This window comes from Girardinichthys multiradiatus, chromosome 10, assembly GCF_021462225.1.
Source record: "Girardinichthys multiradiatus isolate DD_20200921_A chromosome 10, DD_fGirMul_XY1, whole genome shotgun sequence".
Classification (NCBI taxonomy): domain Eukaryota; kingdom Metazoa; phylum Chordata; class Actinopteri; order Cyprinodontiformes; family Goodeidae; genus Girardinichthys; species Girardinichthys multiradiatus.
In genome coordinates this window covers 15,396,669-15,415,149 of record NC_061803.1, presented here as the reverse complement: position 1 = coordinate 15,415,149, position 18,481 = coordinate 15,396,669, and the positions used below count along the sequence as shown (strand labels likewise).

Below are 18,481 nucleotides of genomic sequence, written 5' to 3'. Positions count from 1 at the left end.
TCAAAGGTGTGATCCCTTTGTTGGACGTCGCTTTTTTCCAGTGATTGCTAATTAACTTTACTGACTGTGCTGCTAGGTGACCTTGTGGCGCCATCTACTGTCCACTTTATAAATTATTTCCTCTGCAGTTGAACGGACATTGAAAGAGAGAAAAAAAACATCTCTCTTTAATGTTACATTCAGATGTGATGGTGCAGGTGGTGATGATGTAGCTCATCATGACGTGAACCACTGAATCGTGGTTTTACGTGTAGCTAGTCAGGAGAGTCAAGTGGTAACACGTGAAGGTAAATATGTACATGAAGTATCCCGGAAGTCTTCTCATTTGGATCCTGCTCAGGATATGCTGCTTTCAGGAACAGTCAGCATTATCATAACAAAAAGCTGACAAATAAATTTGAGTAAATATGATGTAGGCACTGCAGTATTACTATTTTTAATATTAATATTAAACATCTTGCTTCTTAACTCATGGTTTTCCCTTTCCCTCTTATATACATTGTGTGTTTTATTTTATTTCGTATTGCTTTTTTGTTTTTAATTCTTTGTTTGTTGCCATTTATAGCTGATATTTATTTCTATTTATGTTATAGAGTTCTTTTGAGAATTGTTTCAATATACTTTTTGCGATTTTACTTAATTAAAATTTGTATTCTTGTGGCTTATTCATTTATTTATTTGAGTGTGTGTTGCAGATAGAAGTATTCCCCCAACAGAAAATTGATATTATCTTGGTAATTGTAAAACAAATTGTACTTTTTTTGCTGGGAATCTTCCAACTTTTTGTGTTTTGTGTGTTTTTTATCATGTTTACTTGTATTGTTTTAGTTTGTAGACGAAACTGTGTGGGAAGTTTAGGATGTCAGTTTTAGTGCTACAGTTAGGCATTTTTCCCACTACAATTTCTTGTTTTTATTCATGAAATTCTATAAGCCAATTTGGTGGACTTGTAAAACTGTTTTTCAGTATTTTGATTGTAATTAAATACATTTTTAAAAGCCTGATACGTCCAACATCCTTCTAAAAAGCTTTTTTGTTTTTGTTTGTTTGTTTCTTAAATAAACGACCAGAAAGAAAGAATGACACGTTTTCGATGTGGAATGCTCCGAGTCGTCCCTGAACGCACCAGCAGCGCGGCGCTCTGAGCTGCGATGAGCGAAATTATCATCGGATCCTACAGGCAGGAGGAGGTGGCTGCTGGATACAGAAAAAATGGGAAACGCTGATACTAAACTTCATTTTAGGAAAGCGGTGATCCAGCTGACGACCAAAACTCAGGTCGGTTTTTGTTTTCTTCATAATAAAATTATTTAGCGGGGAAGGAAAATGTATTTCCGAACGCGATCTGTTTGCGATTTTAAATGAAGCCATGATAAAGGTTGGCGTGCCAGATGGTAGCGTCAGGTGCAGTCCACATTGTCAAAGTAGAGTAAAAAAAACCTTAAATAACCTTGCTTTTAGTTTAGAAATGAGACTGGGGAGATACGATAATAAACATTTATGTTTTATCATGTCCACTGTTTTGCGGAAGATAATTATTTTGTCCTGTTTGGCATCAATTGTTTGTTTACTGCTTCTTCAACAACCTGTTGTTTTGCCATGTGGAGTGAAAGTGTGTTTGCCTGAAGGCTTCTGTTTAGTTAAGGTTAAACTGAACTGTTCTCATAGTCAGTGGACAACACATATTGCGCCATAACCATTTATTAATTGTTTCATGGTAGAAGGTAAACCACTGAAACAGAAAACATCGGTGGGTTGTCATTTTATGGAAAATCTATCAATTGTGGACATTCAAAATTGTTATCTGTTACTGTTCACTAATTTCTAGCATTTTAGGGAGCAAATATTTAATAAATGTCATGTAAAAACAAACAGCTTGTCATAATACCTGTTAGATGAGGTTTTTTTATGTATTAGACTGAGACATTATTCTGTATATACCTGGTTCAAATAAGTGTAGTCATCATTTGTGGTTTTTGTAAAAGTTTGCAAAAACGTTCCACTAAAAAGATCTTGGTATGTTGGTGGATGGGAGCCCCTCTTGGTCATACACAACTAGACATTAACATTTAACACAACCAGATATAAATTAATCCTGTCATGCACATAAAGATAATGTTGTATCCTATTTTTACTTGTCTATATTTTCAGTGTTCATCCTCCTGGCAGGTTTAAGTTTAAAGTAAACTTTTGTTTTTTCTTTTTTGTTTGACTGGAAGCAATATTAAAACTTAGCAGTGGCCCAGCCAGAGTCCTGACTCAAATCTGATATGAATCTGTCTAGGGAGCTAAAGATTAGGGTGATGGCAAGGAGGTCCTTTAACCACAAAGACCTGGAGCTCATCCCTTTGGTTAAATTGTTAAAATACCAGCAGAAACATGCAAAACACTGGTCATGAATTATAAGAATGCTTTGATTCCTGCAATGCAAATAAAGATTTTTCAATTGATTATTGAGAAGGATATAAATCCTTTTTGCCATTTAAAAATATAAAAAAAATGTAAATAAAATGAGAGAAAATCTTTTTTTCAAAATTGATTATTCATTTATATTGTTTTATTAGGCCCTTTGATGTCTCATTTACTCTAAATAAACAAACCTCTCGGCTGTATAAATTTTTTTTAGGTCTAAATCTACTAGGAGTATAACTAATTTTGTGTTTAACCGTAGCAGGATGTTTTTTATAATAATATGTCTGCAGGATTGCTGGTTGGAAAAATGGTAACATGGGTACACAAAGATTTTATCATGTTTCCTCTTGTGCAGCCTGTTGAAGCCACAGACAATGTGTTCTGGGATCAGTTCTGGGCCGACTGCTCCATCGCCGTCCAGGATGTTTTCGCTCTGGTGCCTGCAGCAGAAATCCGAGCTGTCAGAGAGGAGTCTCCGTCCAACCTGGCGACCCTCTGCTACAAGGTAACCTGGCCTCACCAGGATGAGCTGCTAGTTGTGATCAGATTTAGGAATATTACATACTTAGTTTGAAGTCAGTTTCCATTATTCAAGCATTTAATTGAATTGGTAGCTTTGCATTTGTGAAACATTTGCCTTGGTAGAACACGGCAGCCATGTTCAGGCCTTTGGCTCACAACTGCGGCACTGAGAAAAGTGTAAAATGTACAAAAAAAAAAAAACAAAGTTCACGGCAGGCAAAAGTACACAGTCAAAAGCTGCCTAAGAGTGAAAACACCAACTTTTATCTCCAGCGATCATTGGGTGAGAGGTGGGAAACACCCTGGGCAGGTCGCCAGTCTATTACAAGGCAACACCGAGACACACAGAACAGAGACTCTTTCACACACACAAACGTACCTAAGGATGATTTAGAATAACCAGTTAACAGTCATGTTTTTGTACTGTGGAGGAGGCTGGTGTACTCATAGAGAACCTATGCATGCAACTTCTCCACTGTGCAGCCCTTAAAGACAAAAGCTTGCTTGAAAACTACACAACTATTACTGTTTAAAATGAGCTAATGTAAGCTAAAGTTAGCCTATAGAACAGGGATCTCGAACTATAGTGCTCAAGGGCTTGTGTCCTGCAACGTTTGGATGGGTCCCAGCTCCAATGCACCGGAAACAAATATCTGAATTGCCTCCTCAGAATGCGGACAAGTTCTTCTGAGCCCTGCTAATGGCCTAATTATTTGATTCAGGGGTGCTGAAGCGGAGGATGGAGTTTGAGACACTTGCTCTAGAAGTTCCCAATAAACACAAATAGGATGTTAATGAGTGATTTAAAATCCTGGAATTCTTTAACCCTGGTTTATCATTTAAGATGCATCATTGCTAACTTTGCATGGCCAAACAGCTTCTTCAAAAATGATTCTGGAATAAAAAATACAATAGTTTTCCTGCTTTTGCTTCATTTTAAGTTGCTACATCATTTTCCACAACTATTGGCACCCGTTTTAATGGTGTTTAAACAAAATTAAAATACATTTATTTTTTAATGCAGTAGCATCCAACTTTTAATTTTAGTTATTTTTTCTGTTAGGAGAAAAATGCACAGAAAGAAATATTTGTTAAAAATAATGGAAGCAATGTATTTTGATACCCTTCTTGTTTAAGTGAGATTGCCTAGGAACTTCGGATTAGTAATCCCCGACTTCCTGTTTCCTTGGGAATTAAATGTGACGTGAAAGTCTTCAAAATGGGAAAGAGGAGACAACCTGGCATAGCTAAACTTCAAAAGTCAAGAAATGACTTCACAAAAATAGCTACTTGCCTAAACTTTCCTATATATAAAATTGCATTTTTTTTAAACACCCTGCAACTGTGACAAACAAGGCTAAACAAGAACAAACATTTATATTGTTAATATGTAAAGTGAGAAAGATGATACAAGAGGTTAAAAAAACAAAAATATCCAGAGCTTGGTGTTAGAGCGCTACAGCAAAGAGTGACAACCTTAGGGTTACAATTCTTGATAATGATTCATTTCATTGCTTTGTACACATCTTTACCAGGGGGCGCCAATAATTGTGGAAGGTGAGAAATGTATTTTTAGGAACAAACACTTTTATTTAGGAGGCTGTACCACTAAATGTATAACTATCTCTAATTTCAGAGCAAAGACTTTCCTTTATTATTGAACAGAATAATAACAGTATCAAAAGGTTTAAAACCAATAGTTCAGTTGGTTTGCTGTGCTTTTACATAAGCTGCTCAAGCATGAAGATACTGAAGCCAACTTCTCTGTTAATCATGTACCATCTTATTGGACTTTCCTACTGAAAATATTTATCCCTGACTGAGGCGAAAGGATGAGGTTTACATCTAAACATCCCTTCCTGGAGCTAAATCTGCTCACAGATTCAGACTGAAAATAATTATATATATATATATATATATATATATATATATATATATATATATATATATATATATATTTTTTTATTTATTTTATTTATTTATTTTTTTTTTAATGAATAAAGTAGTCACTTGGCCTGTATGTTAGTTATTACAGACAGCGAGAACTCCTGTGTTTTACTTCACTGCAGCTTTTGTCCATCCTGGATACGGTTGGAAACAAAGGAATGCAGATGTTTGTTATTCCCACACTTGGTGTACTAGAGGTTAGTAAGTAAAGTTGGGAGGGGAAAAAAAACAGTCGAAAAACACAGATCAAGAAGTAAGAAACATTTTGTTATCGTTTTTGTTTTAAATCTTTTTAGGTTGTTTTAAAGAATCCTTGATTTATGGACAGAAAATAGGTTACAATTACACTCATGCCCTCTGATACCTTCTGAAATATGTTATCTGTTTTTCTGATTCAATCTGCTTTCTAAATGTTTTACTATCATTGTAATAAAACAACTTCTAAAGTTTTTGCATTAGATTGATGCTTACAGAATAAATTTCATTTGTTTTCTGCCTCTGAAAGAACTCAGAGCAAAGCAAACTTCATTCAGATAAATGTCACAATCCTAACTTCCTTAGTTTTTGTTTTTTTAAGTCCTGGTTTTAACTCTAAATATAGATTGCATTCGACTCCTCCGATAGTGGATTTTAGGATTAAGGAATTCGTCCTTTTGCAGTTAAATTTATATGTTTGATGTCATTTGTTTCCAGGCCGTGGAGAGGCTTGTTCAGTGTGTCGACTCCGGCTGCCCCTCGGAGAAGGAGCGTCAGATCGTATTGAACTGCACCCGCCTGCTCACCCGGATACTGCCATATATTTTTGAAGATGCCGACTGGAGGGGCTTCTTCTGGTCCACCATCCCCGGTGCGAAAAGATCTGGGGTACGAATGTGACTCGCAGTCTGGGCGATCTGACACTCTAACAGTTTGCCTTTCTTTGCACATTGTAAAGGTTTATCAGTTATGCTGAAACTGCTGGAGGAGCTAAATAAATCTTTTGGGTTACTTCAGCTTTAATGGCCTCATGCATCTTTTATATAAATTACTGAGATATTTACAAGTTCCACAGGTGCAAATAGTTTATTATTGGTCTATATTATATGTTGGAAGCTGCTTCCAGAGAAATCCTTTCTGTCTACAGACAGGAGAGTTTGACCTATCAGCTGTTGTTCTATCTCACAGTTTGAGACTCCTTGATTGCTTCTGCCAGAGTAATATGCCCTGGCTAGAAGATATCTCACCTTTGATTGTGTAAGATAAAACCACTGCAGAGGTCTCCATCCATAGCTGGGCTCTCCCTCCTCTTCTCCTTGCCCACCCTCCACCTGCTGCTGAGTCTCTGGTTACCTGGTCAACTGGGGACTATGGTGCAAACACTGCCTATATTGTATCTTCACTGTGTCCTCGCCAATGGTTGAGTTAAGGAGGTATTAAATGTCTCCTAATGAAAGTATGGGACTGAGGTGAAGGAGGGCTGCTGCAGGTTGAATAGGCTGTTTGTAGTCAATCCTACTCTGCAGGAAAATACTTTACTTACTTGATTTTGAGAAACAAAATTAGTTAACCCTTGAATTAAATTTGTTGGTCTGATGAGTGTGAAACTAACTCTTGGAGTGTATATTGGTAAATTCATCATGGAGTAGATGAGTCAGAATAACTGATTTCATAATTGGTCATTAAACAACATAGAATAATAATTTGTTGTTACTAATATTACTTATATTGTCCTTTACTGAGTAATTGTAGTTGGATTTATGTTATAGTATTCAGGTGCAACTTTGAAAACCTCTAGCATTTGCTAATTGCTGTACTCAGTGACGATGCTAACTGTTGTTAGCAACAAAAAACAAAATGTTTTTATGTGTTTAAACTTGATAGCAATATGCTCACATATTCTTGGGAGATTTAATAAGATACAGACCACCAGAAGAGAAGGAGCTGTTCATCACTGCAGCTGTTCCTTCACGGATAGGATGCAATTCCAGCCACCAACAGCTTTCTTTATTCACCTCTTTATAAAACCTGTGAGATTAGTATTTAAATTATGTTTTTTTTAGCAGAGTTTGGATGAAGATGCTGATGAGACTGAAGATCGGCCACTGGCTGAATCCCTGCTGCTCGCCATCGCTGACCTGCTCTTCTGCCCAGATTTTACCGTCCAGAGTCACAAGAAGAGCAACTCGGTCAGTATGTTTTAATGAACATTTAGAACGGGTCATTACAGAATAATGCAGGGTTAAACATGATTTATATCAAGTAACATTAAATGTGTTGGTGTGTTATTTCTAACTTGGACTACTAGGTCTATAGCTCCAAACTGGACAAACTGTACTTTTGAACTGTGCATACCAAAAAAAAATAATCTCAGCCATCTTGTCCCTAACTCCTTAGTAATTGCTTTAAAGACGCAACATCATTCTTCTAAAATCTATTACAAAAGGATGAAAAACAGGGCTAGCCAGTGTGAGCTCTAATGAAAGGTTTCAGGTCGTGTTTTGTAACCTATTGGTATAAGTCCGTGCCGTTATCTCCGTCATGCAACCTTCTCAGGCGGTAGCTTGAGTTAATGAGTGACTCCATGGCACAGAAAGAGGCAGGAGTGGCTGTGTTTGAGCTGGGTGGATGCATCTTAACTGAACTCTGCAAACATTTTAGAGACTGGGGAGGTGATCTGTGTTGCCACTAGAGGAATTGGTCAGTTTTTATTCCCACCTGCCTTTGTAGTCAATGAAGCATGAAATATAGCTGGAAGTAAGCTGGGGGGCAAATTAAACTTGCACTTTTCTGTTAGTATTTGTTCATCTGGGGGTCCGAATTTGTTTCTGAACATAAAGCGTTTGATCAAGGGCCCTAATTTCTCTTATTTAAAGTTGCAACTGAACCATGTGGGGATCAGAACTGCAATCACTGTAAACATGGGTCTAATATAAACCTTTCAGATGATAATGATAAACTTTTGAATTACATTATTGGTAAGAGTTTAGCATTTTTGTGATCATCAATTTGCACCATTCATTAAAAGTGCCTAACTACCAAGAGAAATAGACTGGTATGCAACGGCTAAGTAAGCTGGTGGGAAATTGTTTGTTTACGGGTTGAAAATGGTGGGGAGGAAATTGTAACACATGGTTAACAAATTCTGGCATGAGTTGGTGATGGGCTGTATTGATATTGTGCCAGAAAAATATATGATTTTAACTCTAACAAGGCAGTGTCTTAAGAGCTATTAGCTAAAGATTTGCCATTCAGCACTTAGTCATTGTAAATCAGCGCTGCATACATAAACGCAATTGAACTAAATCAACTAAACCGAAGGATGATGCATCTACCAGGTCATGTTCCAGGTCTTTGCCCTTCTTTTCATGTTTCCTAATATTAATATTAATATTAAAGTCCTCCTTTTAATTACATTTTTTATTTAATTTCTTATTTTTATACAGAAATCTTTTGAGGCCTACTAGTGTTGTCTACTTTAGTAGTCTTGACTCTGTGCTGAGATTTGCCCAATTTTTTGGCTTGTGGATCTGGGAATTAATGTACCAATAACCCCATAACACTGTTGTGTATCTGTCTTATATTTTATATGCATTGGATGACATGATGCCATAGGAAAATAACAATCCCACACTGCCTTCCAATGCATTTCACACTTTAGCATACACAATTTGATCACCACATAAATGAGTCTTTTATGGATATTTTGGAAATGTAAAAAGAAATGCCACATCAGCCATGAAGCTCTCTCATGTCATGTATACTGCACATTTGCACCACTGCTACAGAATCAGCACAGGTGCAACTCAGATATTAATGATCCAGTAGTAACATTGCTTCTCAAGGTAAAAATGAAAGTGAAACTTGCACCATTTTTATTTTATTTTATACAGAAAAGACTATAGTTTGATTTGAGATAAAGACTAACTGAACTGAACAGTAGAAGATTAGATTTCTGACCTTTCTTTCCAAATCTGCTGCTGTGTCACTTTATCAGAACTCCATTACTGGCAGGCCTATTTATGATCAGGACAATTAAAATACTAAAGTCTGTGTTGAATAATTTTAATTGTTTTTTTGTTTTTTCTGAGGGGGAGATTTAACTTAATGAACAACACTAAACAGTGAGTTAGGTGATCTTGGGTTAGGCCACCAGAGAAGTTTAATACGGCTCAGAGGTGTGCCCGTTGTTGTCAGTTTACTTACAGGAACACCTCGTCACTTCTATTCTTAAAGCTGCAGTTATCTGTGTCTAGGTGTCAAAGCCTGATAATGTCAGCAGAGTACTCGGCTCGGTCTACTTAATGAAACACATGGTCCAAGTGTACAAACGCAGACTCTCACATGCCTATTTAAACCTTTTGTTTAAACTGTAGTTGAATACTGCTATAAAGAATATTTTATGTAATGCATTAATTGCACTCTATGTTGGTTTGTACCACAGTTTGACAGTGAATATAACAGTTTGACTGACTATGACAGAAAGATGTTTTGCTTCAGGATGCATTAGAGGAAATGCGATCCATAGACAGCTGTGAGTACATCTGGGAGTCCGGTGTGGGCTTTGCTCAGTCGCCTTCGCTGAATTACATCCATGACCGAAACAGGTAAGACTGCAAGCTGGTTTTTACCTGTTTAGCTAGTGTCCTAAATATTAAATTGACAAATTTCAAACTGGAGGGAAATAAGACAGTAAAATTTTGTTTTGTTATATTTTGGGTCATTTGAATCAATAATGATGGCCAGGGGAGGCCAAATAATAAGAAATTGGTTTAGGTAATGTAAAATATAAATTCAATTCTTTTACATAAATCTGCAGAATTTCTCAGAACTACGGGGATTTTGTTTAAATAAATACATCCTGTTTAGTGACGCTATAATCAATTATTTCATAAAAATGGATAATTTTCCATTATGTAATTTCATTACATAACATTGTGTGTTTTCAGGACTGAGCTGCTGAAACTGCTTCTCACCTGCTTCTCTGAAGCCATGTATCTTTCTCCTTCATCTGACAGCCAAGTGCTGAACCCCTGGGTCTCTTTCTTCTGTTCTGCAGAAAACAGGTTGACAGGGCGCAGGCCTTGGCTTTGAATTGTATACCATCTTTAAATGTCTTCCGTGCATAGCTACTCTGTAAAAACCACCTAGCTTTAATTGGCTTAAAATTTGTGTCATTGCTTCAGACATGCCCTGCCCCTCTTCACATCCCTGCTAAACGTGGTCTGTTCCTATGACCCTGTTGGATACGGCATCCCTTACAATCATCTGCTGTCCTCTGACTACCGGGAGCAGCTAGTAGAGCAGGCACTGCAGGCGCTGATTGTCACATTGGAGCACGAAACTGGGTCGCACATGAGTGCTGCCCTCCAGGCTATGGATTGCTCCTCATCCAATGCATCTGAGGAACCAGAGGTATGATGGATGCATTTTATTTTTGCCATTGAGCTGTAAAAAACCTACTTTCACTTTACACTATATCAGCGGAAAATGAGAAAGAAATGGATAAAAGATAAAGCTACACCAGACAATAAATTATCAGCACAGCCAAAAAAAGAAAAAATATGAATTAGGTGAACAATACAAGTTTTAACATAATTGTTACACTGCATTCAAAAAAACTCTAAATAACAGAGGTCTTAATATACAACCATGTGGATCACCAAAATTATTGTCAAACTATTCTGTAATTTTTTATTATTTTAACAAATTACTTTAACAATTGTTTTTAAATACCAAGATTGGTGAAATAACTAATTTAATTAATTTAGATTTCCTTCTTGTTTGTATTAAGTCTTTGATCAGTTTGTTTAAGCGCTTTGCCAGAATTCAAATAGAGAAGGCTGGTTATAAGTAGATGAGGTAAATTTAAATAGTAAGTTCTCACTTTCTTTCTCTGTAGCCAGCTGGACCTGACAACCTCTTTGTCAATTACCTCTCCAGGATCCACAGAGAGGAGGTATGGTAAAGTAAATCTTAAATGTTAGCCGCAAACAGGATACTCCTACATTTTAGCATTTTCTCGATCTTGGTTCAACAGGATTTGAGTTTTGTCCTTAGAGGTTTGGCTCAGCTGCTCAACAACCCTCTGATCCAGACATACCTTCCTCGATCAACCAAGAAGATCCATTTCCACCAGGAGCTGCTGATTCTCTTTTGGAAATTCTGTGATTTTAACAAGGTTTTGTGCTCCTTGCCTTTTTTTTATTGTATCTTTTGACTTTTCTTAGTACAATTTCTCAGTACTTCTTTGTGTAACCTAACGAAGCACTTGTCTTTAACACACTCATAAATGTTTGTGTGTGTGTTGCAGAAATTCCTGTTCTTCGTCCTAAAAAGCAGTGACGTCTTGGAGATACTGGTCCCCATCCTGTTCTACCTGAACGATGCCAGAGCAGATCAGTGTGAGTCACTTTCTGCGACATCTGAGGGAGAAAAACAAAAAATAAAAACAAACAAATCTGTACACAGACAATGAGACAAGGGTAAACTACCTAAACCTCTAAAAGCTCTTCATGTTTGTGTGCACGTCCAGCTCGAGTGGGCCTCATGCACATCGGCGTGTTCATCCTGCTACTGCTTAGTGGAGAGAGAAACTTTGGCGTTCGGCTAAATAAGCCGTACACACTCCATGTCCCGATGGACATTCCTGTCTTTACAGGAACCCATGCTGACCTGCTCATAGTGGTGAGAAAGCTTCTTTACTTGATTGAAAATAAATATTACCAGTCGCCCAAAGTTTAAGTTAAACAACCTGTGCAACATAAAATACTTCACAAGATTAAAACAGAAAAGACAAGAAAAGCTTAAAAAGTTGGTTTTCCTTGTAAACGTGAAAAGCTTACTAAAAGAGTACATAAACTTAGAGATTCTGCAAATTAAAACATTTTTTGGGCTGCAGGTGAAGTTAGACTTTCATATCTTTTCGAAAGTACCAAGGTTCATATTTATGCACCTTCTTTTTTAGATTTTTCACAAAATAATCACCTGTGGTCACCAGCGTCTCCATCCTCTGTTTGACTGCCTGCTCACTATAATTGTAAACAGTAAGTATCACTGTTGACATGCCGCCCCCTGGTGGAGAGTTGCTTTAAACACATGTTGTGCCTCTAGTTTCCCCATACCTAAAGAGCCTGTCCATGGTGGCTGCTAATAAGCTGCTCCACCTGCTGGAGGCCTTCTCCACGCCCTGGTTCCTCCTCTCTGCACCTCAGAACCACAACCTAATCTTCTTCCTGTTAGAGGTCTTCAACAACATCATCCAGTATCAGTTTGATGGTAAGAGCAACAATGGGATCTCATCGGTGCAGCTCTATTTGAGACTCTCTTTTAAGGTCCGAAACCTTGCCCACAGGTAACTCCAACCTCGTATACACCATCATCCGTAAAAGGAACGTTTTCCACCAGCTGGCCAATCTGCCAACGGACGAGGCGTCCATTCAGAAAACTTTGCAGAAGAAGAAGAAGAAGCCTGGGATATCTCGCCTAAACTCTACAGATGGCGAGTCCATGGAGGGCTCCAGGCCTGCCGCACCTGCCGAGCCCGGGACACTCAAAGCCAGTTTAGAGGCCACTCCAGGTGAGGAAAATTAGATTATTTAAACTGCCAAGAAAAAACAGATAATAGGTTCTAAAGTACAGTTTTCTTGCAAAAAATAAAGGCAAAAGGGGAAAAGGTTAAATTAAACAAGTTAAAAAACCACAGAAAAGCTCCAGATACAAAAATGTGTTTGAAGACAGGAAAGCAATAAAACAAATTTTTAATTAAAAGCAAAAAACTGCTATACTCGGACCCAGAATCTAAAAAGAATTAAAACAAACAAATCCAAATTAGAATCAAAACTTCTAATTTTAAGCTATGAAAGAGTGCCGAAATTAAAGGTTATTGTCAAAATCAGTTTGAGTCACAAAAGAAGTTATGAAAAGAATGTACAAATCACCAAAGCAAGATGACCGAAAAGAGACCAATTACGATAGTAGGGAAGGGCATTAAAAACAACAAAATGAAATGAAAACTATTTAAGAAATGTAAGCTAAATTAAAAAAAAAAAAAGTACAGTGGCTTGTAATAGTATTCATACCTTTTGAACTTCAGTATATTTTGTTTGGATTGTGCGTGAAAGACCTACAGAAAGTATTGCGTAATTAGAGGGTGGAAGAAGAATGATTCATTGTTTTGAAATTTTATTTCTGTTTTAAAGTCTGACAAGTGTGGCGTGCTTTTGTATTAAGACCCTCTGAGGTAATGTTTTGTGGAACCTGCAATTATGTATCCAACCAGCTTAATAATAATAATAATCATCATCTTTATTGGTCATTGCACATGTACATTACAATGAAATTTGTCTTCTGCATTTAACCCATCCCTTACAGGGAGCAGTTTTGCACATCTACTAAAACGTTTACACATTCTTCTTTGCAAAATAGCTCCAGCTCAGCTAAATTGGATGGAGAATGTGTGTGAGCATCTATTGTGAACATCTATTTTCAACTGTTGCTACAGATTCCCACTGGAATTTCGGTCTGGACTTTGACAAGGCCATTTTAACACATGGAAATGCTTTGATCTCAACCATTCTATTGTAGCTTTGGCTGTATGTTTAGGGTCATTGTTCTGCTAGAAGGTGAGCCTCCACCTCAGTCTCAGGCCTTTTGCAGCCTCTAACAGGTTTTCTTCCAAGGTTGCCCTGTATGTATTTCCATCCATCTTCCCATCAGCTCTGACCAGCTTCCTTCTCCTGCTGAGGAAAAGCATCCCGCCACCATGCTGCTGGCACTGCCATATTTCTCTGTGAGGATGGGGTGCTTTGGGCGATGTGCGGTGTTTTCTTTCTGCTAAATACAGTTTTGCATGTTAAGCAAATGTTTTTGGGCTCATTTGACTGGAGCACCTTCACCCATGGTTGATTTGGCCCCTACATGACAAGTGGCAAACAGGACTTCATATAAAGTATAGTTCTTCAATAATGGTTTTTATCTTGCCACTCATTTATAAAGGTCAGATTTGTCTAATGTAAAGGAAATAATTATGCTATCAAAAATAACCACCTGAGCTGTGGATCTTTTGCAGCTCCTCCAGAGTTACCATGGGCCTTTTGGCCTCTTCTCCAATTTATGCTGTCCTTGCCTTTTACTCTTATTGGACATCCATGTCGTGTTTTTGCAGTTGTGCTATACCATCCTTTTTCAAACATACATTTGTAAAAAAAAAAAAAATTTAATAAAAAGGAGAAAAAGTGACCAAGTAAAAGAAGAAATGAATGAAGAAAAACAACCCTAAACAAATGTTATTTACAGGTGACTGCATGAAAAGCTCTGGGAATGATCTCTAAAGGCCACAGTGTGGAACCTAGCCCTGCCATTTTTATATCAGGACAATAACAAGTTGTTTCACAATATCAATATTTAGGTTTGTATTTAGTTTCAAATGTCAACTCGCCTACAGAACTTCTGCTCCAAGTTTTTGGATTTATTAGGAATTCATTTCTGAGTGAGGCACCAGAGAAAAGTTTTTTTTCACATGAGCTATTGTTTGATAAGGTGGTCTAGTGCAAACTCTAAAGCTTTAAAACATTTCGAATCACTGTGCAAACTAGCCCTCAAGGTTTTACATAAATTATTTTGTTTTCATCATTGTTGTATCTTAAAAAAAAAAGTAAAATTCTTAGTATAGACATTGTTTAACGTATAGGAGCGTTGTCCTAAACTATATGAAGCTCCATGACCCCACTTATATGTCTAATTTTGCTCATTTCAAATCAGCTGCAAACAAAAATATCAAAAGAGCTGCCAGAGACTTATAATCCCACTCAGAAAGACAACATTTGGTCGCTTTTCTTTTTTTAAAACCTCCCAATCAGTGGAAATTTATACCACCAACCTTCAGTCCTCATCTTATATTGATACACAGTGTAAATGAATGTTTATTCGGGAATCAAAACAATCAGCAAATATTTTTATGACATGGACAGTCTGTTTAACTTGATCATTCACCTAAATGTTTGGTTGTAATGCAATGTTGCTATTTTCAACATTTCATTATTGTGTTATTGTGCTTTTATTGTGTGGCATCATTGTTTTATCAGGCACAATGACTACTGATGAAAAATAGCCTATTGGCTACCTGGGTAATTTTTCAACTTATTTATTTTTTCAATAATTTACACTACTAGTCAAATGTTTTAGAAACACTTTCTCACTTAATGGGTCTCTTTATTTTCATGACTTTTTACATTGTAGATTCTCACCAAAGACAACAAAGCTATGAATGAACACACATGGAATTATGTAGTAAACAAAAAGTGTGAAATGACTCTAAACATTTATATATTTTAGATTCTTCCAAACAGCCACTATATGCTTTGTTGACTGCTTTGCTGTCTTGGCAGTCTCTCCATGAGCTTTGTGAGATGGTCATCTGAAATGGTTTTCCAAAGAGTTTTGAAAGAACTTCCCAGAGGTTAATTTAGAGATGACCAAAGGTTAATGTCTCAGTCATCACAGCAAAGGGCGGCTACTTTAAGGAGTCTAAAATGTAAAACACAATTAAAGTTATTTTACAATTTTTTCATTTGCCATATGCCATTCCATGTGTTCATTCACAGTTTTAATGCCTTCAGTTAGAATCTACGTACAATGTAAATAGTCATAAACAAAAGGAAAACCATTAAATGAGAAAGTGGTTCTGAAACATTTGACTAGTAGTGTATATTGTCCATTTTATTAATAAATAAAAAAATATATAGAAAAGCTAATCTTTTAAATACAACACATAATGAGAAATTATGAGAAATAACAGTTTGGATAGTTAGGAACTACACAAAATGTCATTCATTCAGACAAAATGAGAGATACACAGTGAAATGGAAAGAGTTGTATAGAATAAAAAACAATACCAAGTAAAAACATATGTGAATAAAACGACAGATAATGACAGAAATACTTTCAATTGAAAGTGGAAGAGTTTAAGTATCTAGGTAAACTATACAAAGCAAAAGTAGGAAAGGTACGAAGTGGTTGTAAAACCTGCTTTATTGTATAGTATTGAGTCAGCTGCACTAACAAAATGAGGAGAAGAGCAAATGAAACTCAGAGTTTCACTTGAAATGACTAAAATAAACAATATTATGCCCCTTCCCCATTACTACCTACTCAGAACGGTTCGTCTCAGGTCAGTTGTACTCTACACGGTTTGGTTAGTTTTCCACTACAATTGAGTACCATCTCAATGCGGGCGGTATTGTCAATAGCAAGGCAACCCCACAGTCCAAAAAAGTAACGTGATGTGATTTGTATGTGACACAAACACAAAAACAATGGAGGACCTGCTGCTTGGTTTATAGCTTTTATCAGACTCTGAGTGAAAGAAAAGCCAGAGAAGGCTGCAGGCAAAAAGACGACGCACTCTGGATAAGTACAGGAGAAAGAGAAGAATGTGTGAGGGTATCTAATGCTAGCTTGCTATAGGTTATATACACAAAAAAACGAGCATACAAAGAGTTAATGGTTTGAGATATTGGTTAGTTATTATAATATGTATGTTGTGACTAGTGACACCGCCCGCTACCCAATCAGTGATTGACAATCTTCGGATGTCACAATTTCTTAGCACAACTCAGCACAGTTGGAACCACAGGCAAGCAGGTGCTAAAAGTAGTAACAGTTCCATGTAACCTTTACTAATGGAAAAGCCTAAAAAGCAAGTAGAGCTCTACCGAACCGTGTAAGATCAAGTAGAGAAGGGTCATTAGAAGTAAAGACATAATTTCCAATACGAGCAGGAAGTAACTGCTCATATTGTTTGTTTCAGGAATTGATAAGATAACAGAGAAATCTCAGGTAAGCGAGGATGGAACAATGATTGCCGTCCCACATTCGTGCTCTTCAACAACTGCATCCCGCCGCCGCACCATCAATGGGGCCAGCGACACAGAGTCAAACTCAGAAAGAGACCACGAGGTACAGCAGATGTCTCACTGCTCACTCTGTATATTTTTTCTGCTTTCTCATTGTTTCATCCTGTCATCAGGTCTTCATAGGGTCACAGACATCAAGAAGTCGAATGTCAAGCGTCTCGTCCACTGTGGCCTGGACCGCTAATTCAGACTGGGTGAGAACGGGTTTTTCTCTCCTGCTCCTTGTTGGTTCCTCTCATTGTGACACTGTCCTTCTTTTACCTGTTCTCAGATGGTGTCATGGAAATCTAGACTTCCTCTGCAAACCATCATGCGGCTGCTGCAAGTCTTGGTCCCTCAAGTGGAGAAGATCTGCATTGACAAGTAGGAGAAACAGTTAAACTAAAACGCATTGCCATATTTCTGACAGTGCTCTTCATACTCCAAGGAAACAAATGCCAATATTTTTACATTAATGTCATCTAACCCTTAAACCTAATTAACAAGCTGTACCGGCATGAGGGTCCAGTTATTTAGGTCCAGATCAGATGATGAGGTTTTGTTTTATCCTCAGGGGTTTAACAGATGAGTCAGAGATTCTGAGGTTCCTGCAACATGGCACACTGGTTGGCCTCCTCCCGGTTCCCCACCCCATCCTGATCAGGAAGTACCAGGCAAATGCCGGCACTGCCATGTGGTTCCGGACCTACATGTGGGGAGTCATCTACCTACTGTAAACACACACGATGTAGATTCATTGTTGATTTCAGTTTGGCTGCTGAAGATATGTTTTTCAATCTTCCTTATGTTCTTTGTAGGAATGTGGATCCTCCAATCTGGTACGACACAGACATAAGGCTGTTTGAGATTCAGAGGATTTAGAGGAGCTGCTGACATTAACCTCAGTAACAAGCTTCTGCGTGATGATCTTTCGTCAACTTTCTCAATGAAATAAAGCTTCTCTCAACAAGCTCTGAAAGGTCTTTATTATAAAACAAGTCAAATCATTTACTGAATATAATTTTTTTAAATGATCAGAGGTCCTCTGTAAGGTTTTCCTGTAGACACTCATAAGTGTTGAACTGTACAGAAGATTTAGTGCTCACAAAAAAATGGAACCACAGCAAACATTTTGTTTATTTGGGGAAAAATTCTCACTTAAAATTTCAAAATATTGTTAGAATGTTTTTCTATTTATTAATTGATTTAAGCAATATTTTATAAAATAGCAATTGGAGTCTTGGTCACATCATATTTAAGACCAAGTTAAACAGAAATTCATGGATTAGTAATTAAAAGTTTGTAGATGTGCTGTTTAACCTAAAGAAAATGTTAAAAATAGGCCTCATTTAAAGAAAGTATTAGGAGTGACTATGTTAGCTGCCCAGGTGATTTCATATCTTTTATATGAAATTTTATACCTTCAGATTTTGGGTTTTTTCACCACGGACAAATTAAGTTAAGGGTGAATTTTTCTATAATTTTCACAGAGACTTTAAAGAATTTGAAAGTGCGAATAAAGTGATGGGTCGTGCCAAAATCTGTATTAGCTTAAGAAAATCTAATATTAATGCCTGTAGTTATAGGAGAAGGAAAAACATTATCTCCAAATATTAAAGAAATATATGTAAACTTAAGAATTAAAATTAAAATCTCAAAAATAAAATCTCTTTCTGGCATTTATCATATTTAAATATTGATTGTAATCCTTACTGACCTGAAACAGGAAA

At 37.0% G+C, this 18,481-nt stretch overlaps 1 protein-coding gene across 2 annotated transcripts; it reads left to right on the top strand.

Moving 5' to 3' along the window:
- Positions 1 to 1,096: 1,096 nt before the first annotated feature.
- Positions 1,097 to 17,723, top strand: hid1b (HID1 domain containing b). 2 transcript variants are annotated; one of them, XM_047376436.1, is made up of 19 exons: positions 1,097 to 1,278; positions 2,768 to 2,917; positions 5,575 to 5,745; positions 6,921 to 7,046; positions 9,358 to 9,464; positions 9,807 to 9,923; positions 10,044 to 10,272; positions 10,760 to 10,816; positions 10,898 to 11,038; positions 11,171 to 11,261; positions 11,393 to 11,544; positions 11,825 to 11,903; positions 11,971 to 12,135; positions 12,212 to 12,436; positions 16,667 to 16,815; positions 16,886 to 16,966; positions 17,044 to 17,135; positions 17,326 to 17,484; positions 17,570 to 17,723. In XM_047376436.1, exons 1-19 carry the CDS (start codon positions 1,213 to 1,215, stop codon positions 17,631 to 17,633), a joined length of 2,421 nt encoding a protein of 806 aa, XP_047232392.1. In that variant the 5' UTR covers positions 1,097 to 1,212; the 3' UTR covers positions 17,634 to 17,723. The 2 variants fall into 2 exon arrangements, with proteins under 2 accessions (XP_047232392.1, XP_047232393.1); XM_047376437.1 differs by having other exon boundaries at positions 1,099 to 1,278; positions 6,924 to 7,046.
- Positions 17,724 to 18,481: the final 758 nt, after the last annotated feature.